The 23,580-nt window shown below is 36.3% G+C and overlaps 2 protein-coding genes across 5 annotated transcripts in view; one reads left to right on the forward strand and one right to left on the reverse strand.

The window, feature by feature from the left end:
* Positions 1 to 1,476: 1,476 nt before the first annotated feature.
* Positions 1,477 to 16,147, forward strand: LOC107586535 (complement C1q-like protein 4). Of its 2 annotated transcripts, XM_016273955.1 has the most exons (3): positions 1,477 to 1,658; positions 2,302 to 2,963; positions 15,167 to 16,147. In XM_016273955.1, exons 2-3 carry the CDS (start codon positions 2,430 to 2,432, stop codon positions 15,344 to 15,346), a joined length of 714 nt encoding a protein of 237 aa, XP_016129441.1. In that variant the 5' UTR covers positions 1,477 to 1,658; positions 2,302 to 2,429; the 3' UTR covers positions 15,347 to 16,147. The 2 variants fall into 2 exon arrangements, with proteins under 2 accessions (XP_016129441.1, XP_016129440.1); XM_016273954.1 differs by having other exon boundaries at positions 1,477 to 2,963.
* Positions 16,148 to 17,933: 1,786 nt separating this feature from the next.
* LOC107586536 (myosin light polypeptide 6) overlaps positions 17,934 to 23,580 on the reverse strand; it is a 10,808-nt gene continuing 5,161 nt past the window's right edge. For 2 of the 3 annotated variants that reach the window (XM_016273957.1, XM_016273958.1), the window contains exons 3-7: positions 22,653 to 22,796; positions 20,369 to 20,542; positions 20,133 to 20,210; positions 19,837 to 19,879; positions 17,934 to 18,469 (exon numbers count right to left, since the gene is read on the reverse strand). In XM_016273957.1, the coding sequence (XP_016129443.1) occupies positions 19,851 to 19,879; positions 20,133 to 20,210; positions 20,369 to 20,542; positions 22,653 to 22,796 (425 nt within the window). In that variant the 3' untranslated portion in view covers positions 17,934 to 18,469; positions 19,837 to 19,850. The remainder of the gene's footprint in view (positions 18,470 to 19,836; positions 19,880 to 20,132; positions 20,211 to 20,368; positions 20,543 to 22,652; positions 22,797 to 23,580) is intronic. The other variant, XM_016273956.1, reaches the window with a different exon arrangement.

The raw sequence follows: 23,580 nt of genomic DNA on the forward strand, positions 1-23,580 counted from the left end.
TTTTTAAAAATCCATCATAACAGACCTATTTGTCAGCTGTTCTAGGTCTATGTAATATATCTGTTAGTTTGTTGCTGATAGATTTGATTCAATAATCCAATTTAGATAGAGAAAGAGAGCGAGGGAGAGCACAGTGGTCTCAGTGTCTTTCACTAATGAGCTCTGCAAGCTAGAGAAATCGAGCCACACACACAATGGCCTCGAAAAGTCACAGTGCTCCATCTTTAACCCAAACCTATAGAGATGCTTCCCCCAGCCTTTTTTTCTGTGTCGTCCACAAGAGTTTTTTGTTAATAAAATGGCTTGTTTTTAAAAGCATTAGTCAACATATAGACTGCTGACATGATAAACGATTAACATTTACACCACTTTCCCCCATTAAATGATGAATAATTTGGAAAAACACAACGGTTGTGTCTCAAACCAAGTGTGCTGCAGCCGAGTCAGCCAGCGTCTTTGGGCATCGCACGCGCGTTCTAGGTAGGCAGCTCAGTGCCGTTTGAGACAGAGCCAGTGAGAGGAGCGAGCGAGGACGAGATGGGGTGGAGGGATGGAGGGATGGAGGGAGGAGTCGACCGGATGGAAGAAGGGGACAGTGTGAGTGTGTGGGGAGTGAAAATCTCACAGGTGTCGGAGTCAGAAGTCCAGCGCTGTTGCTGCTTTATTATTTCTCTCGACAGAACGAACGACAAAAGCGGAAGTTTAACTCAGGCGTGCAGTCAGTAACAGTCTGTGGAATAAATAAGGTCAGAAGTGCTGATAGCCGCAACTTAATTAAGTTATTCTGCGATTCAGTCTCTTGTTGGAGTAAAGAGAGGAGGCTTCGTCTGCTGAAGATGCGCATGAATTACATTCAGCTTTAATTTGCTCCGGAGCTCAGCAAATGAAAGGACAAACATCAGAGGAAGCTTTTTAATCCTAAAGATCTTCAATAAACATTGAAGTGAAGGTAATTGTCTCTTTAATGCCTTTTTTTTTTAGTGTACTTGAAGTTGCGCACTTGTGTCGTAGGCTACTTTCACAGGTGTTATTTCGCGCGCTTCACTGAATGTATAAAAAAATGTATTTTTATGGTATTGATTTAATAATTGATATGTTTATTTGTGCGTATTTCTCCTGATTAGGACAAACATTTTGCAGCAAAAATTTTATGCCAGTTGGCCGCTATGAAAATCAGTGGTCATTCTGATAGATAAATAAATAAATATGTTTTGGATGCATTTTGTAAGAAATAATAATAAGTTAAAAAATATTATTATTATAATGTTAAATATGATTAATTCTAAATAAATAAAAAACTTTCAGCATGTTTAATCAAGGATAAAACTGGTAATACGTGTATGTATGTATGTATATATATATGTGTGTGTATACATACATAACATGAAATATAGCCTTCACAAATATTTCTTATTGTCTTTTTGTGTTTTTCCTCCTCTAGTTCTGTTTCTGTGGAATTTTCCCTGCCCCGCCAGAGCGACTACAGGGGTCTTCCATACTTCCAACTTAAAAACAAATAATAATAATATTTTGAAGGATCAATACATTGTGGCTCATCAGGTTTTGATGCAGGGCGTTGGACAAATTTCATTGTGTGGGATCAGTTTATTTTGAAACGTGGAACATTGGATGACAGATTGTTTTGGCACATCTTTTAGGTATTTGGTTGGACTTGATTTGAATTTTGTTTTGCAAGCAGATAACTTTATGATTTCGTCTAGGTTCTCATGAACTGAATTTTGCAATTGCTCAATTGCACATCTTTTGTTAGGTGGCCAGGAACTTTGAAGTGGAAAAACCAAAAACAGTTCATTTTTGTTCACTTAATGCAAAAGAAAACCTCAAAGCATCTTCTGTGTATTGGAGAATTCATTGTATATTTAATGTTAACAAACAAGGGGATGAATGAAAAGATCTGTATTGCTATTTACAAAGAAATTCCAACACTTTAAAAACACCATATTGCATTGTATTGCTAGTGTTCCCAAATAATAGGTGACCATAAGCTGTGTTCCCGTAATCATCTTTCTTAATCATTCTTTTCCGTGCCACACCTTTCTGTTGCAGCCTCCACTGTTCCTTTTCATTCTTCAAGATCTTCCTGTGGCTCTCCACTCTGTCCTACCACTAGTCCCATTGCACCCTCTCCTTTCTGTATGCTCCACGCTCTTCTTGGTCTCCTTGTCTCAACCATAAATTCATCAGCTATCCTTCTCCTCACTGGCCTTATTCTTCTATAGATATCTGTGGCTCTTTGGCTGTTATTTTGTACCCCAACATACATTTGATTTCACACTTTAGCGAGTTTTTCTCCCCCTTTCACGCTGGCGGGCACCATTCCATCTAAAGGAGAGGAGGACTTTCTAACGCTTGCTGCCTCCCGGCTCAGTCGTCGCAAGCGTGTCATAGGAGCAGCCGTGGGTGTGGCCATGGTTCTGATTCTCCTGGTCACCATCCCTTTACTGGTCCACACCACTAAAGGAGGAGGAGCTGGCAACGCAGGAAGCCATTATGAAATGCTAGGAAGTTGTCGGATGGTTTGTGACCCCTACACCACATCTCATGGCCAGGAGCTAACGGCTGTTTCACCCGCACCTCCTGATTTTCCAAACCGGAAAGGGAAATCTGGGTATCGGGGACCTCCGGGAATCACAGGACCACCTGGTCCACGAGGACCACCTGGAGAGCCAGGTCCACAAGGGCCCCCAGGTCCTGGGCCTGGTGGTTACGTGCCGTCATTCTACAACCCTAAGGTTGCGTTTTACGCAGGCCTGCGCAAGCAACATGAAGGCACTGATGTGCTCAAGTTTGATGATGTGGTGACCAATGTTGGCAACTACTATGAGCCCAGCACTGGAAAATTTACATGCCCTCTACCTGGTATCTACTTCTTCACATACCATGTCCTGATGAAAGGAGGAGATGGGACCAGTATGTGGGCAGACCTCAAGAAGAACGGACAGGTAAGAATTTATCATTGTTTGTGGTTGAAATGAAATCTTTGGCTCAAGGATAATTCACCCAAAAACGAAAAATGCTGTAATCATTTACTCACCCTCCAATGTTATTCCAAACCTGTATGACTTTCTTACTTCTGCAGCACAAAATGAAGGTATTTTGAAGAATGTTTCAACTGATTGGTCCATACAATGGAAGTCATTGGGGTCCAAAACAACACTGAACCTCACTGATTTTCATTGTAGAGACAAAAAACATGAGACATTTATCAAAATATCCCCTTTGTGTTCTACAGAAGAAAAAACATGCATACAGGTGTGCAATGACATGAGTGTGAGTAAATGATGAAAGAATTACATTTTGGTGGCTTTATTATAGACATTATGTGTGCAGTCAAATGTAGGAAGTAGTTTCTTCTTTCCTCAGTTCACTATATTGAGCTTCACCACTAAGGTCAACTTCATTTAGAGGAGTCAGAATAGTTGGATTATGAACTTTTTTCTTATTAAAAGTCATATTGAATTATATAATTGATTACCATCGCACTAAATAACATGGAAGCAAATTGGACGCAGATGTATTGTTTTGCAAGGCTGACCAGGAGAAGACTAAAAGGAAAATTGTGACATTAATATCCTATCTGTTTGTCCAAACTATCTCAGTTGCATTGCCATATGTTTTGACAATTTAATAGCATCATATTTACATCTCACTCATCACCTAAAAATGTGTCATACGACTCAGCAGCCAGAGCTGTCATGGTGTGGTCTACTGCCAGTTAAATAATGAATGTACAAAATATTTCCACATTTAGTCATTCATTGATTCATTGACATTAATTAAAGTCTGAAGGCAGGAAATGAGCAAGACAAGAAAAGGTTTATCTGTAGTGTTTTTAAATTACTGTATGACCTTTGTATATCAAGACACACTCTTGGACCTTTTTATTTGACAGGCAATCGTAACATATTCTTTTATGAACGTTTATTTGTATTTCACTGTGCAATGAAAGCCTGGTGTTATGTTGTAAAAAAACTAAAGAAACAAAACTCTGGTTTAATATAGTGGACCACCTGTAAAATTGATTATAGACATAGTAGATTAAATTGGTCTGACCTGTACAGTTTTGTATTGTCATGCAAGTCTGCTTCCCCTGTTAAATCATTCATAACTCTTAGATTGAATCCCCCCGCATGCTATACGCGCCCCCTTCTATTGCATGTTCATTGATTGCTCATTAATTATCTTTTCGGTCCACTCAATTACGTCCATTTCGAGCACATCAGGTGGCACTGCTTCACTCCTCTGTAGGACCAGAAATGTAATAGAGAAATGTGTGGGTTAACTGCTCACTACACCAAATAAACTGCAAATGGAATGACACTTCCCCAAGCACCTAAAATACAGTTAGCAGTCCATTTGTGATGCTCCATTTTTGTAGCCTTTAAGATTTTAAAGAACTCATAGGATGCTGATTTGTGCAGTTACCTATGGAAAATACAGAGCATGTAAAAGTGAAAAAGATGCTAGATTTTTTTGACAGATGCTGAGAGACTGGAATTCTCAGATGTGTCATCTGAAAGCAGACAATGGTCCGTTGGGATTAGGAGGTTTATGTTAATTTGTAAAAGGTTATTTTTGAATGCTGACAAAATGATGTTCAAACAGCCATGTCTATTGAATATTATAGGCCAATTTCCGAAATACAGAGTTCACAGAAATTCAAAGGCTTTGGAGTGGAGAATCACCATTGTGCAGTTTGACTCATGAATGGATGTAGACTCTTCTACGAATATACATATAAGGGTGTTTCTTCAACTAAAAGCACTGTTAGGTAAAATTTTATTAAAACATGTTTTCTCTTTTTCTCTGTGTTATAGCTTATGAAGCAGCTTCATGATTATTCGTTAAGAGATCACAATTTTAATTCAGAATCCCATGTGAAAAAAAAACTGTGTCACAGATACTTCCGCTACACCAGTAGGTGACAACAAGTGATTATGAGTGACACATTGAATCACTCATTTCAACTGATTAATTCAAAAACGTTGATTCATTCAGAAATGAAACAAGTAACAATCCTTAGGAGCAAGTTCAACAATTATTTAGTTCAGATTAATAAACATTTGTACTGTTTCAGTGGTCTGCATATTACCTTAAAATGCAGAATATTTTATGTAAACTTTTACTATAGGCAATTTTTGATTTACATATTTGTGTACATATTTTGATTCACATACATCTTTTTTTTTTTTTTAATAGACTTAAGAAAATATATATATTTTTTAGGATTTTTCACTGAAATAATCTTTTTCTTCAGAATCATAAAAGAATGATAATCTGTATTATTAGAAAAAAAAATGCAATTAATTTTTCATTAAAAAAAATTCTAATGCCTAGAGTGTATAGAGTTTATTGCTTTACCCTTTTCAACATTAAAATATGAAAATATTATTTTTTTAGAACTATGACCTAAAATAAGCTTGATAATTGTAATGCTTATATTTTATATTGAACATTGTAAGTAGACAAATGAATTAAACTAGTGAGAAAAGTGTGTTTTAAGGGAATTTAATTTTTAAAAGCCCACATCAATAAAAGTCGTTGAAGAAACACTCACAAATATGTTATTTTACAGGAGAAACTGTAAAGGAACAAGACCAAAATAGAAAAAATAAGCAGTTAAATATATCATAGTTTTGATCCTTCATCTTGAAAACAAGTTTTGACACAGTCATCTCGCATCTTCATTGTTGTGGCCATGTTCAGTATGGCACCCCAGTGGGTGGCTCACAAGCTCAAGTGCACAAGTGAATTGTAAGACAGACTGAGAGAAGGACGCAAGTGTAGCCATGACAGTTAAAAGTATGGCAGAATCACCCAGGCTGGTTGACAGAAAGATCAAGGAAGGAAAGGAAGATAGATGGCTTAATAGAAAGCTGCAGACAGTGGGCAGAGTGACGATACTTCTGGGAGGCTTGTACGCATGGACAAAAATGAATACAGAGCGACAGACAGATGGAGAAGCACCAAACATGTCATGGTTTGACAGGTTAACAAGGCATCTTAAAGATAAAAAGACTGGATCCTGACATTAGCATTTGTTTGCTAATTATGACTGTCTGTGAATGTTAGGGTGCTAATTAAGAGAAAAAAAGTATCTCAGGTATCCTCTAGAGTGTGGCATGCATGTTGCCATACTTGGTTGCAGGCCCGTGTGACCATCTGGCTGATCATTGTCTGTGCAGTGGTTTTGACAGATAGTGAAAGCTGGTCTCTTGATACCGACTGGTGCTATTGTGATGGTCTGCTCGTTGTCGGACCTCAGACGTGTGAGGCTAAAGTGTCCCAGGAGTGTGGTGAGAGTGTCACTGTTGAATGATTGTGAGTTAGCACTCTTTGGTACCACCTTAAATGGAAATGATGTAGGTGGATAATCATAGAAAGGTCACAGGTCAGCAGGACTGAAAACTAAAGAATTTTTGATATCCTTTAAATCTGTCTTATAGGGATGATGATTCAATTACATGACTTTTTCTTGATTTTAGAGAGAACGTTTTTTAAAAACAATAGATTATATTCAATTTTCATTATGGTCAAAATTTGACTTAACTATTCTGGGTGTCACACACCCAGACTTTTTGACTTCCCCTCTGTTTTACAATTTCTACAAGTTAATTAGAATTTGTAATTAAATTGAATTAAAAAATGTTATTGACAATTTCAGTAAATGTTTTATTGACAGTGTACACTATATATATATATATATATATATATAAACAAATATATAACAATATATATTTGAATATATAATATATACATTATAACACATATAATTTGTTACATCATTTTAGAAAAAAAAGAGGCTTTCAAAACAATGTCTGATTTGTTTATGGTGGAAATGAGATGTGACAGGAAAAATATTTAAGATGTGACATTTAAAACATGTCACTAACTAAAGAGTGACCCATATTTCACTGCCTTTTTGTTTATGTTTAGTAATTTTTTTTGTTTATCTGTACTTAAACTGTACCAATATATCATAGTAGATGAATATGTAATTTTTTGTTACAATAATTCATTTGTTGAGCTACAGATGGAAAGGATTAGTGGTGTGATCATAATAATGGCCTCTTCCATATTTAATGAGGTCATCTTCATTTTTCTTGTAATTAATTTGGTATATTGCCCACTGAAGGAGATTCATAATTAAATTTCATCATTGTGCATTTAGCCACTGTATCACAGCATCTGCTACAACCGAAGGGAATTCTATATGCAAGAACAGATTTTTACTTGTCAGATCCCATCCCAGTGTCGTTAGGGTCAAAAATCGCACATCATTTAATAATAACTTCTAATTTTTATTCTGTATATATTCTATAAACATATGGAGAGATTGGTAAAAGGATTTGATGCTGCTAGCGTTATTGGTGGCGCTTTTATCAAGCTTGTAGAATTATGGTTTGTTTGCCTTAATGCTACTGCGAGTCAAAATATGACACCAGGGTCATACATCATCTCTGATTTAGCATCTACATGCTTCTTCCTCATCATTAACGTGCTGTGAGCTGTTAATCTTTTAATTTATGGTCCCTCAGCTTCGATGTAGGTTCCCAAACCTTAGTCTGAACCTCTGTTCAAAGTAGACTAATCTACATTCTGTCCTTACTGTTGCTTAATCGTTCATCCATTTCTTTTTCCCCTTTTTCACCTGTCACACGCTCTTTTAATAGACCTCCAAAAGGTCGAACTCTTTCACACGCTAGTGTTAAAAATGCCATCGCCTGTCTGTTAATGACCAGTACCTGCTCTAATAAATGTCTCCCAGTGCAGTGACATGTACATAGTCCAGTAGAAATATAATGAGTGTCTTTGGTTATCTCTAATTGTGGTGATCTCTAATTGCACGCCTTTTAATTGACCATATGCACGGAGCGTTCTTTAGAACTTCCGCATAAATAAACCAGCTCATAAACTTCCGTTGAAGTGTCATTTGATGTTGTGGTATATATAGGTAGAGACTCTTGAGACCCTCACAGAAATCTTTCCTGCCTTGTTCTTGTCAGAAACTAAGAAACAAATTAATTGCAATACCGTAAATAATGATAACTGCTGACAACTAAACTCTGCACTGTAAAAAATGACCATGAATTTAACGGTAAAAGACAGTAAGAATGCTACAGTAAAAACCTGTTAAATGGTAAACGGTAAATTCCCCTACTATATACGGTGAAAAACTGTATTGGACATTACATGTATTGGACATAAATTATACAGTAGTATACCGTTTTTGGAAGTGAAAAAGACCGTAAATTGACATTCCCAGAAATCCCTGTTACATTTCAAATTTGATGTTTTTTTTTGTTGAAATAACTATGTTTCTTCTTAGTTTTTTCTTATCAGTTTTGTATATTAGGATTGTGTGTTACACCTAATGTTGTTAAATGAATGTTTATTGCATTATTTCAGTTTCATGTGTGTTACCATGATGGGGTTTGGTGTTTGTGTGAATGACACTGTGCACCTTCTATATATGTTAAAAACTGCTTGTGATGGGCTTTGGTTCATCATGTGACTTTCTCATTATCAGTGTATTACAAAGGTACAAAACAGATTTCAGTACTTCAATAGGTTGGTATATTAACATTATATCAGTTAATGAAATTACAGTATTTAACTGTAAATTTAAAGGGGTCATATGATGCGATTTAAATTTTTCCTTTCTCTTTGGGGTGTTACAATCTTTTGGTGCATAAAGAAGATCTGCAAAGTTGCAAAGACTAAAGTCTCAAATCCAAAGAGATATTCTTTATAAAAGTTCAGAGTCAGCCACACCTACCTAAAACGGCTCGTTCTAACACGCCCCCCACATCACATATCTACGTCACTATGTGAGAAGATTTGCATAACGCCTCCCAAATGTTCACGCAAAGAAAGAAGGCGTAACTTTTAGTCTCACTGTAGTTTTGTTGACACTGCAGCCATGTCGTGAAGACGCTGTGTGCTTCGTTGTGAAAGCGAAACTCCTTTGTTTGGTCTTCCAAAAGAGGACGATATCCGCTTCGTCATGCCTAGAGCTAATCTGTGCTGGTCGCTGAGGGAATACATCAACTTTCACCGTGGACGAAGCGGAGTCCAGCCTCCGGGCGCGCCGTTCTCGACCCCGCCGCCTCAGCTCACGCTAGCCCGGCCTCAGCGCATGCTAAGCCGGGACTTCCCCTCACGCTAGGCCGCTGTGTTGCGAAAGCGAAACTACTTTGTTTGGTCTTCCAAAAGAGGACATTTTTTACCGTATATTTTACGGAATTTTTTTTACAGTGTATCGTAACTGTTTAGGCTAATGTTAGCAAGCTAGCGATGCTATCTCATAAACGACACCATATTGATAATCAATGACTTACCTTCATAGTCTTGAACACATTTTTAAAACACTTATAATATTTTAAAACCTTTATTAATTCTCAACTCTGCGGCTGTGCAGTAAAATTCACTTTAAAGTTTCACTTTTCATTCATAAAGATGACATGAAAAAATGTGCCAAAAATGTCTCCTGGCAGAAAACAAAGACTTTTAAGATGAAATTACAATGAAATTACCATTATAACCAGTAGATGACAGCAGAGGATCACTCATTAACTCAGTTGCCCTTTCAACTCCCTAGTTTTTTCATGTCTTGCTTTTGGATTTATTATGAAATTACTATTAGAACAAATATTATAACAAAGTCTCATGTCATTAAAAAAATTAATAAATAAGCCCAGACACCAACAGCCTAGAAGGGTAAATTATTTAAATACTTAACTAATTAACTACAAATTAAAGTTCAATTATTAATGGTATAACAATTAAATAATAATCCATTAAATATTTTGAAATATTTTTAGATTTAATTTAAAAACTCAATTTTTAAGTTTAACTAGAAGCTGCTAAATATATTCAGCCAACAGACTTGTTACTGCTGTAGTTTTGTTACTCTGAACTTATTCTGAATCACTTAATGCCCAGCTCTGAGCGGATTCACTCACTTAATTTTTTACGCTCACGCTCATTCCACAGAGGTCATTCCTGTAACTGTACACATGGATGTTTGGTCCTCTTATACAAACAAAACTTTTCTTCATATTGTGAATGGATTATGTAGAGAAACCGAGCAAAGGGCGCTCCCGTTATAGCACAGTTGATTTTGACAGTTGACCGGAAATGCTGACTTATCTAAGACCAGGAAGTAACCGTGCATATAGTCAATTGCTAAATAGTTTTAAGGGAAATCATATAAACTGATTAAAAATAAGTAAAATGGAATGCATAGGTGACATACTCATTACATTTTACATGGTGTCACTTGTTAAAGGGATAGCTCAACTAAAAATGACAATTCTGACATCATTTATTCACACATGTATGAGATTATTTTCTTTCTTCTGCAAAACATAAAAGAAGATGGGTGTTTTTTAAGTCAATGACAGTCAATAGGGACCAATGTTGTTTTGAACCCCAGCATTTTTCAAAGCATCTTCTTTTGTGTTGTAATGGTTTAGAATGACATGAGAGTGAGTAAATGATGACAAAATGTACATTTTAGGTGAACTAACCCTTTAACCAGTTGATTATACCCATACAGGATTGAACCTATGTTCACAGAGCTTGTAACCGCTGTTATAGTGTGCACTATTAGTATTAGTATGCAATGCCACGCTTGTACAGTATGCCAATTAAGCATAACTCTTTTAAGAAGCGAAACAAATTTTATTCTCCCTTTGAGGCATAACGGAGCTATTCAATAAATGTTCCATTTTTTTTTTTTGCTTAAGGATTTTCCCTCCCCTCCCATGTGCTCAGTCCCTTAGGTAAGTTTAAGAGCTAGTTTTCCATTGTCTCCGCTCGAAGAGGTCTGTATATCACAGAGAATGAATCCTGTCAGTTTTATTACCGCTGGAGCATGGCACCACTGATAAAAACAAGACTTCATATACCCTTGCATCTCGCTGCTCTCACAAAATAGCCTTGCTTGATCAGACTGTTATCCGAACCTCCCCCTCCTATTTTCTCCTTAAACCCTTGTCTTTCTCCTCGGCTCTGGTTATGTATAAAATGCTGCAGCAGATGTGCCCCCCTCCATCCTTCCCCTCCCTGTAATGAAAAGGCCTGGCAGAACAAGCCCCCAGCAGGCCCGAGAGTCCTTGCTCACAGCCGGCGCTGAGATCAAGTCAGCGTGGCGTTTCACAAGTAGTCGGCTCTCATGTCAATATCCATCTCCAGTGCAGTCAACGGTAATCCTAAAATGCCTCTCTCCCTCTCCCTCCAAGACAAGCTTTCATATCACTTATATTTGATAAATGCCGGGAAGCATCTAACAAGCACGCTTTGAGGGAGATGTCTAAACCCCGGGCGCTCAGATTCAGTGTAACTGATCCCAAAAATACAAGACGAGAATCAATGGAAGCTAAGAAAGGTCTTAAATGGTCTTTGCCGGATGTCTGCTAATTAAAGTGACCGCTCGCATTGTCGTATCGAACACAGGGGTATGCCGGAGGGAGAAACTGCCCCTTTGCCCACTTAGCCAAAATAATGAGAAGAATGACGTACACTGTGCGTTGATAGGGAGAGGAGGCCAGGCCGTCACTGTCAGACGTGGAATGATGCGCACACCATATTGACCCCCTCAATTTTATGGTATTTTTATTTTATTTTATTAAGTCATTGTGTCATTGCAGTAAAAATAATTCAGATGTGACATACTTTGATGTGTACTATAAAGAAAATATCATTGTTGCACTAGTTGGTATTCAGTCACACTTACCAATGACAGTATTCATTCACCCACTCAATATTTAGATTATTGACCGGTCCACTGTGTAGATCACTGTAGTGTGGGTGTTAGATCTGGATGTGAAAGATTGAGTAGTTGTTTCATTTAAAAAAAAAAAGTTTTTATGTGAGATATAGTTGGAATAGGGGTTTCTCCAGGGACTGGCAACCCAACACAACTGTTTGATGCAGACTGAACAGGGACAAGCCAAAAATGCTGTTCACAACACAATGAATATCTTCAGGTGACATAATATGATTGTTTACACATCTAAACATCCAGCCATATTAGAGTTTGCCATGACTGATATATATTCTAAATGATATTGACACAATAACTTAATCAGTTATTAGATGTTTAATATAACTACAGATCTATATTGTGCTCAGATAAAGGGCACCATTTGCTGAGTTGTTTAAAAGTTGGACCCAACAACAGTACTCAGAGGTTGGGTAACCTATTTATTTATTTAAATATATTTGAGTTAAATAGCAAAAATTGCATTAGTAGTAGTACTAGTATATTCATTGTGATTTGATTAATAGATTTAATTTAACTATTATAATTAAAGTAATAAATAACATTTGTAATAATACCTATTATTATTATTATTATTATTATAACAATCATGATTTTATTCATATATTTAATAATTATAATTAATATGTTCAATAATAATTACTATTTTCTGATTAATAAAACATCTTTCATTATGATTTTTTTTACTATTACTCATCAATAATATTCACAGTTAATGTTATGCCTTTTATTGTTGTAAAATAAAATAAATATTTTAACTCCGTTCTTATAATGAACACTTAAAATAACCAATGTAAATCCAATATTGGTTGATCACTGGTCATTATAGTCTCTGTTTTTTTGCAAATAGAGTCCATTTTGAAGCTGCATGTCTCTACACATGCTTGTGAAAACGTGCAAGGGTATTTTTCAAATTGCAAATGACAAATATCTATCACTGCTCTGCAAAATCAATTTAAAACTGATATATTTGTCCTACAGTGCTGCATTTTAAACCTCCCTAACATCATTATACAGATTGGTATTCAATAAAGCATCTAAATGGCGGTAGTCTCCACTCAGGACATTGTGCAGACGTTGACAGTATCGTGATGGTAATGGAGTGGGGCTATTAGATTACAGATATGGGAAGGAGTTTATCTCGGTCTTGGGTCAGTGTGTTTTATGTGGCCTGTGGTTGTGGGTGTTTCTCAGGGGAATAACACACCCAATAAAACAAGAGGCATTTGAGTGAGTGATGGCATGTTATATGAGGATGTTTACTGACACCATGCGTATCATTGTATTTTTTTCCTAGGATAGACTCGCTCCATATATTTAGGAAACCTGATAGAGATTGAGTGGCTATAACACGAATGAGCAAAATGCCTGACAATCACTGTCTGTCATCTGACACCTGTCTTCTAAAACATTACCCTTTTTTTCTTTTTAGAATACTTGAGCTAAGATACTAAAAAATTATGATAAAATATCACATGGCTAATGTCTAAATTGTATTGCAAAGATATGAAACTTTAATGCAGTATATTTGTATCTGTTTTATCACAGGTATTGGTCCTTTTTAATTGCATCTTTATGCAGGAATGTACGTCTGTCTGACCACATGACTAATCTCAATTTAAAATGTTAACAAACAAGTTTCAGATCCACTGCTGGGAGTCAATACGGCTGATCTCTCAAGCAGAATTTAAATGAGTTCAAGTCTCCAGTAAACAGTCTCATTGCGGTTTGCATGATACGTGCGCTTGTGATTAAATTCAACAGGTCAATATGAGGAAGGGATATAGTACAGATTTAGCATCACCCATATAGGTCTAGCCACATGATCCTACAGTAGATAAATAGGAGAGACTGAGTGTGACTGCTTTCTCAATTGAGGTGGAGGTCAGCAGGCTATCTGCAGCCCCATCCATTTAACCCGACCAGCCCTTGTCAGAGTATCATTTAATAATGACTCCATTCCACTGCCATAGAGATGATAAAACAAGGCCTCTTTCATCCAAGAGAGCATCTGTATGTAGAGACATGGTTATAGCACAGTTATTTTCCAACCTTTTTTGTCTTAAGTACCTTCACAGCACCATCAGCACCAATTTATCAACATTTACCAGAAATGTGTTCTTTTTATATCATATGATACATAATTTCCTTTAGCTTTATTAATAATATATAATGTTAATATATAAATCCATATTAATTAGTTTAATAGTTTAATGTAATAATTAATTAAACTATCTATCTATCTATCTATCTATCTATCTATCTTAGTTCTGTAGAACAAAACATTAAAAACCTGGAAACGGTTTTATAGTGGTTTCTGCCATAATATCTGTAATGTGAAAAAAAAAATCGAACTATTTTTTTCGTTCCCTAAAAAGGAACTGTATCTATCTATCTATCTATCTATCTATCTATCTATCTATCTTAGTTCTGTAGAACAAAACATTAAAAACCTGGAAACGGTTTTATAGTGGTTTCTGCCATAATATCTGTAATGTGAAAAAAAAAATCGAACTATTTTTTTCGTTCCCTAAAAAGGAACTGGAAAGATCATGAAATCAATTGTAATTCCTTATTTTTGTCTATTAATTTAATTTAAAAATGTGTATTTATTATGTTTATTAATTTTAATAATACAATATTTAAAAAAAAAAAATTTTTATTCTCTCTTCTTTAATTAAAAAAAAATCTTTCCAAGCTGGAAATTGTTATGGTGTTTTTTAACTTATTTTAAAATGCATATGGAGTCTGAAGAAAAAAAAATCTAAAAAAATTTTCCTACAAAGGAGAAGGAAAGACCTTGAAATCAATTACAATTAATTATTTTTGTCTGTTAATTAAATGTTTTACATTTTAAACATTTATTTTTATTATTATTAATATGACAAAACGTTTAAATCAAATTATTAATTTGTGCTAATATTAAATTGTGTCTATTAAGTTCTACAGGTTTAACAAATCCAAATCTTTCCAAGCTCAAAATGGTGTTATATTGGTTTCTGTATTTATTTTAAAAACATCAAAAAACATACTTATTAATTTCTCCTCTCATATATGATAATGAATGATAAAGTCACCGAATGCAGTCTGTGCTTATTTATTATAAATTTCACTGTCAGAAGTTGTTGCGTCATTTTAAAAGCTCCAAATGTCACACTTCATGATGTTGTGCTTTAGTCACATTTTGCTGTTTAGTCTAATGGTCATCACTAAATGATTATAAATATTTTTAGTGCTTCGTCTACATTTCAGTATCATTCAAGTGTACTGGAATATTGGGAATCTAATCTGTAACTTGTTGCGATCTGCTCTGTGTCCTTCCTCTAACCATGGCTTCATTTCTCCCGTGTGTGACAGGTGAGGGCCAGCGCTATCGCCCAGGATGCTGATCAGAATTATGACTACGCCTCCAACAGTGTGATCCTGCATTTAGACGTAGGAGATGAGGTCTGTGTGCAGCTGGACGGAGGGAAAGTCCACGGAGGAAACACCAACAAATACAGCACGTTCTCTGGATTCCTCATCTATGCTGACTGACCTGCTCATGATGCTGCTCTACACACTCAAATGTACTGTGTATGAACACACACACACTCGCACACACTCATACAGTTACGTACACACACCGAACAGGCTTGAAAGAAATGGACATGGTTTATGTGGAGCAGAAGGGCTCGACAGACATAACCGCAACCAATTCCTTTCATAAGTCAAGAGAATATGTGACACACTGTTTGTATGTGTGTAAATTATAACTATCATACATTATACACTACTCCCAAACTTAAATTAAAATGCATATAAATATATGTCTATATCTATCCTGGACAGTGACACACTCATATTTTCATGTGTACTTGTTAGTGTACTTGTCTCCATTGTGTATGTCAATCAAAACCAGATATTCAAACTCACTAGTCAACATGCTTTATGGTGAACTGAGCTGCATTTACACATGGCTGGACCTGGAAGAAAAATAATTTTCACTCACTAGACGGAGCCGTAGCGCAATACGGGCATGTATATATGCGTACACACACGTCACAGGGCTAGTGATTAATCTAAGTTTTCTTGTTCAATTTATTTGACTTAAAGTGACTGCTTTGGTTGTCTGTGTGGAATTGGAAACATGGCTAATGCACGTGGACACACAGGAGTGTAATTACACACAATGGCTCACTACAACCAGATAGATAGATTTCCAATCAGTCTGAAGAATATGAGCCGGACCAGAACATTGATGTATTGATTTAGGCTAATAAGACTCTTGACTATTCAAATTTAACCAAATACAATGTTTTAATCACACAAATAAATGAAATGAGTTTGTGCTTTTTAAAGGGGAGGATGTTGTTCCTTTCTAAGTCTGATCAAAGAGATTACAATATAAAACTCTACTCTGGTTTGAAATCTAAATCAAAATGTTACCCTTTACAAGGAAGTATACATTTTATATCATATCAGCATTATGTTACAGAATTATTTACACAGAAATTGTAGATTTATTGATTGTCAATTTAAGAGAAAATAGGCAAGCAAAATTCTAAGAAATTAATTGAATTTCTGGCCACTAAAAGAGAATATATTTCAAATGTAGCATTTCTACATCACATTTAAGAGATGGAACGTGGTGGTCAATACACTTTCACAGTGAGCAATGAGTTTGTATGTATTATATTTTAGAATATGCTTTTATAGAAGTTACACATTTATAAATCTAGCTTTATACATTTTTTCTGTGATATCAAGCCCAGTAAGGTTGCTATTTCATGAGAAATATCATCAAATAAAAAAGGCCAAAGGTTTGAATGATAAATCTGAAAAACTGTGTCCCTAAACATTTTAAATTGGAATTTTAATACAGATTCATAACCTGTATTGATACATTTTTCTAAGAAATACAGCATGAAGGAGTTGTTGATCCAAGTCATGCCATGTGCAAATACACTGATACAAATAACATGTCAAAACACCAAAAACATTCCCTATTCATAAACAATTCAATAATAAATAATATTAAAATATCTCTGCCTCATTTTTATGTCACATTTGTACAGCTGACTATACAAAAACCTTGCAACATGTTAGGGGAATACTAAAATAACTATATATATATATATATATATATATATATATATATATACAAACTATACATGTCATTATATATATATATCACTAATAAATAGATGGTTATTAAGAGACAGCATTACGAAAACCACTAAATTTGATTTAAAAAATAGGATTATTACAATTATTAATAAAAGTTTTATATATTTTAATTATTTTTTTTCTGTGATGGCAGAGCGATATTTTCAGCAGTCATTCCTACAGTCTCACATGATTCTTCAGAAATCATTCTAATATGCTGATTTGGTGATCAATTAACATTTTTATTATTTTTATGGAAACAGTGGTATCTCTTTTTTTCAAGATTCTTTGATGAATAGAAAGTTTAAAAGAACAGCATTTTAAAGAATACACAAAACAGTATTAGACTTACTATTATATAGACAGGTAGATAGATTTTTGTATTAATGAAAATTACAAAAATTAGTATATTATTTCCTAATGCTCCTTTGTTTTGCCATGCCAATTGTTAATCTTCAAATGTCCATTGAGATTCTTCAAATTAAAGGAAAAACGGCAGCTGTAAATTCAGATGAGCATGAAAAAAAGCTGGTTTCTAAAACCCACTATATGCCCGTCTGCCTGAGATTTGCCCTTATAAGCAATTGAGACAAATTAGTCCCAAAGACACTAAACATCTTAGTGCCAACAATGTTTACCTTTAATTTAAATCACTGACCTGAAACCAAATAGTGATCATTTGAATTGCATTAGTCTAACTGAAAAAGAAGTTCCCTTCAGACAGCTTGAGTTTTTCCAATTAACCACAATCAATTAAAGAGACTGGTTGGGGGGCGGGGCACTTTCAACAAGTTCAGCATTCATCAAAGTGTAAGAACACTGCCATCTATCTGCAAACAGGAGAGAGGCAAGTTCAACTGGACTCAAAGCTCTGTACATTTAGGGAACATATTACAACCATTTTTTTTTTTTTTTTTACAATCTTTAAAACAAGACTCTGGAAGAATCTGAAATTAAGACAAACAAGTAGTGTCTGTTTAAAATGTACTTTATTGGACCGTGAGAACATTCCAAGTTAATGAAAATGTTATTGCATTTCCGATTCATAATTTCTCAATTTGAAAAAGGTAACTTATTTCTGAAAAGGCCAAAATTAAAAGTCTGGCCAGACACGACATTTCTACTACAGCACAGTCCAGCAGAGATGCCTGAGGATACACTGGATATTGCATACACACTGCTAATGTCTTGCATCGAGAGGTTTTATTGCAGACCAGTCGGCACACAAGAGATCTTTTTCATATCGCTTAATGGTTTGAATACCACAGGACAGGAGGTGGACCTCTTGGAGAGTCATATGGGAACTTAAAGAAGATAAAGGCACTTCTAATAATAATAATACCCAAATGAGTGCAAACACAAGCGAAGGACTGGAGCCATTAAGCAAATGAAGGTGACGGAATGAATAGGAAAAAAACAAAATGCATATAAAGAAATTATTACATATAAAATAAGACAAACAAATGAGTTGTGGTCTTTATCTTCAACCGCTCATGACCATGCGGACAAGTTCTGTAGAAAAAAACAAAAAAAAACAAAGTTAGTTTCCAATTTGTGTCAAAAAGGGGATCGACCCCAACTACAGCGCACAGTGTCAATAAATAAATGAAGTTTAAAATTGTTAATTTATTCTAAAAAATTTTTTTTTTAGAATAATATATATAAATTATTTAATACATATTTACAAAATATATAATTTTAATAATAATAATAGCATCCAAATGCCCTTCACATAACCTAATCGACCCTTGAACAATTGGCTTTAGCCTGCGACTTTTGCTGTAGTTGGAAGCCGTTCCCCAGTTGTACTCGTTCATAAGTGGTGAGAAACAGGGTGAGAGCAAGATCATGGCTAGCTCCAACTAAACCACCAGCTCAAAGATTTAACCAGGTCTAGGATTCAAGAAAATGTTAAAGAAGCTCCTTCTGGTTTTCCTCTACAGGGCAAGAGTGGAAACGGTTTTATAGCACAGCTACAGTAATGAGAGATCGTAGAGTTGAGTTATGGATCAGCCTCCATCAGGAAAAGGGAGAGAAAGGTCAGCAAAAACAGCCAAACCACTGCAATTTGATTGGTTAGTTCATAATAAAAGCAACCACACTGCTTGGTGAGCACAGGGAGGGAGGGAGCTGATATCAAAAGACAAATCTAAGACTGAATGAAATGCTTTTCAAAGCGGTACACCCTGTTATGCTACAACCCTTGACATGCGCTCAAGTCTGAAGCAGTGCAGTCGCCCTTTCGACTCTGAGAGCCGTCGCAGGGACGGCCACATGCAGACAGCATGCTGCAGCCAGAGGAAAGGCTGCTGCAGAGATAGGGAAGAGTCCAACCATATGTCAAAACCTTCAAACTACATCCAACCAGGCTTTCTAGATCTAGACGTCACATAATACACAGCTACCCTTTGCATGTATATGACAGTGGTTCTCAAACCTGTCCTGGAGTACCCCCAGCCCTGCACATTTTGTATGTCTCCCTATATCTGACACACCTTACAGCAGTGATGGGCAAACTTGGCCCTTCCAGGTCACTTTCCTTCAGAGTTTAGCTCCAACTCTAATCAAACACACCTGAACCAGCTAATCATTGTCTTCAAGACTACTAGAAAGGTACAGGCAGGTGAGTTTTATCAGGGTTTGACCAAATTTCTGCAGGAAAGTGGCCTGGAAGGGCCAAGTTTGCCCATCACTGCTGTAAGGTGTGTCAGATATAGGGAGACATACAAAATGTGCAGTGCTGGGGGTACTTCATGGAGAGGTTTGAGAACCACTGGTGTGGACTATGCAATCACGCGCGTCTGAGAGCTTTAACAAAAAAGCCTGGATGGATTGTTGCTTCACGTGTTATAAATGTTGAGGGCAGGAGGTAGACGTACACCCGAGACATCTCTCAGCCAGACATGATGTGGCGAACAAAGGCTGTGGAAGATCAGTTACAGTTACGGCATGCTTCAAGATCGGATTCTCGCTAAAAGAACTTGCATATGCATATAATGTTTTCTTCCATTGTGGTGCATAAACATAATACATTCATACAATCATGTAATTCCCAGCACAATGATCTATTTTGTATTCAAATGTACTTTTATTTGTACAGACAAACTACTAGGCTCGTAGAACAGTGAGTGCTCTCATCATGAACGTATATGCATAATCAAACTCAGTTGTTTACCTTCGTAATTGATGCAACCGTTAGCATCTTCGTGTCCGGCTAGAAGCGCTTCTACCTCCTCTTCGGTCATCTTCTCTCCTATAAAGAAAATAAATAAACCCATGTATAAATGTTTCGCAATTAGAGCACTACATACCAATACACCATAATGTTCAATTCAACCATGTCTAAATTCAGTGGCCTAGATGTGGAGGAGTGGGCTATAAATATCTTCTCGGGAGACCAGGCCAGCTTACCCAGTGTGGTGAGAACATGGCGGAGCTCAGCACCCATGACTGTGCCGTTGCCTTCCTTGTCAAATACTCTAAGCCCCTCCACAAAGTCCTCAAACGTGCCCTGGTCTTTGTTCTTAGCGATGGCCTGGAGCATGGGCAGGAACTGTTCGAAGTCCAGCAATTTATGGTTCATTTCTGAGGAACAAAGAAATCTTTAATCAGACAAGAAAGCATTTATTTCCATATTATCCAGGAAGAGAGAACTACTACTATAATTATCATAGTTAAGCAAAGTATTACTTCTTACACAAATACAGGGCTTAAAAATAATGATGAGCTAGTGTGAAAGAGTTTCGGGTCAATTGAGATAACAGCCTAGAGCTGTTGTCACTACATGTTTTTATGCATTTGAACTAGGGGTGCTCCGATCAGGGTTTTTGAGGCCGATCACCGATCACAGAAAGCAGTATCTGCCGATACCGATACCGATCTTTTTAAAGCCTTCTTTTTATAATTTATAACTATTTATAGTGATACTCCAATCAGGATTTTTAGACATTTATTCAGGGCCTGAATTTCATTTTTGAAAATGGGGTTCAAAAATTTCCCCTCTTAAGTTCCCCTCTTAGGTGACTCTTGTGAGAGGAGAAGCAGCTTTCACACAGGAGTCCGCTACTGGTCCGTGGTTGTTTAACACAAACGCAATATTTATTCATCATTTTGATTTCAAATCCAAACATTTTCACTGAAAATGCTTTTTCAGCATTGCAATTCTTTTTTTCTTTTTTTTTACACAATACAGTAATACAATCTTTCAGACATGTTTAAGCACAATAAATATAAGCAACACATTATTCAATGCTTTTACTTTTAGATTTATATATTAAGTTGCTCAAGCAATTGGCAAAACATTTAAACTACTTTTCTTACGTTATCACAAACTTACCATTGACCGAAATATACAGCTCTACCGCCTTTCCTTTTGCATTGAAATCTTTATTACAAGCAATCCATGCAGTTCATAAAGAACTTTGTTTTGCTACCTCCATGACTGCCATCTATTATTGCCTTCTTTATCTAAAAGTGCTCTTTCCCTTTAAACCTAGCCAAAAAGCCCTATGTGTTGACTGTGAAACACGGTAGACTTTAATAATATGCATTTATGGTGTAATTACTACATTTTCGTGTCAATCCATGTTCATATTTACTGCAAACAATGCGCTGTTACTTTAATTCAGCGCTTGCAGAGCAGACTCTGTGCGGAAACGATCTCTGCACTGCTGCAGACGTGCTGCCGGACAGCAACCGTGTGCAGTGAACGCTTTAATCCGTTCACATGAGCGCAGAAAAAATACGCACCACGTATGCACTGCAAACGGAGTAATGTGAACCTAGCATTATGTGTGTGCGCTGCGAGTGTGCATGAGCGCACTGGCAAGAATTAAAAAGAAATGCAACTTATAAACTTTAGTGACGATGTGACACTGCCTCGATTGTGCAAGTGACAATTCCTGTGTCGACTGTGCACCGTACAGCTCGCTTATAGACAGACGCGATGTGTAGTGATTTGAAGCCATTTGCGTATTTTGAGAGAGAAAGAGAGCGCACCCACGGTGATTCATTCACGCTGTTTGTGAAATTACGTCTCACACAAGGTTTTCAAATGACCTTATAAGTTATTTAATGAGGAAATATGAAGACGAGTACCTCACCTTCAGTATTATAATGATTTCACGCACGCCGGACAGAGACTGAGGGTGCCGCTGCATGTTGTGCCAAACCTCTTACGGCAGCGTCATCAGCTTAAGATCGTTTTTTTGAGATCGGCCTTTTAGAGACTGCCGATCGATCATCCCAACGTGATTATCGGCCGAAAGTGATCGGTAGCCGATCAATCGGAGCACCCCTAATTTAAACACCCTTTTCAATAGTTCAACAGTTCAGCCTTTCACTTCACAAAACCTTAACGATAGACTGGAGTCACATGGTTTTTAATAAGCTCTTTGAACTCTCCTTCTGACGGCACGTATTCACTGCAGAGGATTCATTGGTGAGTAAGTGATGTAATAATTTTTTTTATAAATTAATATATGCCACTAAAAATAAAGTGTATATTTTTGTTGTGAGGTCAGAAAAATATTGGCAGGGCAAGCACAAATCTGAACAACCAGCCAAGCAGACAAAAATTCATACTGTTGAGCATTGAAATATCTTATTCTATAAAATACAGAAAAAGACAAGATAAGACATGATATTAAGGCAATGATTATACAGGTCAGCCATTATCCATAGTGTCTTGTCCTACCTTCTGCCTTTGGGTTGCCCAGGACTTTGAGAACCTCTGCATTAACGGGATTCTGGCCCAGCGCGCGCATCACATCCCCACACTGACTATAGGTGATCTTCCCATCTCCCGTCCGGTCAAACAGAAGGAAGGCTTCTTTAAATTCTGCAGAGATCATTAAAGAAATTCTTGAAACAAAATGCTGGGAAATAAACAGATAACAGGAAAAAGAGAAGGACAAAATACATGCATGAAAAAAAGAGAAACTGAAATAAACAGTGATGACAAATAAACATGGTTGATTTTAGTCAGCATGAAAAATAGGATATTATGCCTTTCATTGTAAAGATGTAATGACAGGCCATTCCTTTAAAGAATCTGACTTAATTTAAAGAGCCCAATGGATCAGCACAAAGAGAAATACTGCACCAGCCATTAATATTAATGCCACTCTAGGCTATTTTCTGCAGTCTCTATTCAGGTTAGATGTGGTAAGCTAAATGACCACAGCAATCTTATCCATCACATTAGGTCATTATATACCGCAGTACTCAGACCTTTTGATCAAGTTAAAAAGCTAGTGAAATATTCAAACACCCCAAAAAGCTAATTAAGCAGAACTTCAGGCAAACTTACTGGCACCAAACTACACCATTATTTAGTACACACTATCTACAAATACTGGATTCTGAATGGTCTTTTATGTATGCATATACATATATACATATATATACATATATATACATATATACGAGAGAGCGAGAGAGAGACCAAAAATAGGAAAGTACTGAAAAACTGAATGTTTTATTTATGCGTGTGTGTAAAACATTATATGTAGGCATGGGCCGGTATGATATTTTGACGGTATGCTGAAGAACAATATTTTGTTTTTGAGCAACATACAGAATATTAGGAACAGTAGAATTTGTTTATTTTTTCTTTGATTTGT

The sequence above is a fragment of the Sinocyclocheilus grahami genome, unplaced genomic scaffold (genome assembly GCF_001515645.1).
Source record: "Sinocyclocheilus grahami isolate Dianchi unplaced genomic scaffold, SAMN03320097.WGS_v1.1 scaffold83.1, whole genome shotgun sequence".
Classification (NCBI taxonomy): Eukaryota; Metazoa; Chordata; class Actinopteri; order Cypriniformes; family Cyprinidae; genus Sinocyclocheilus; species Sinocyclocheilus grahami.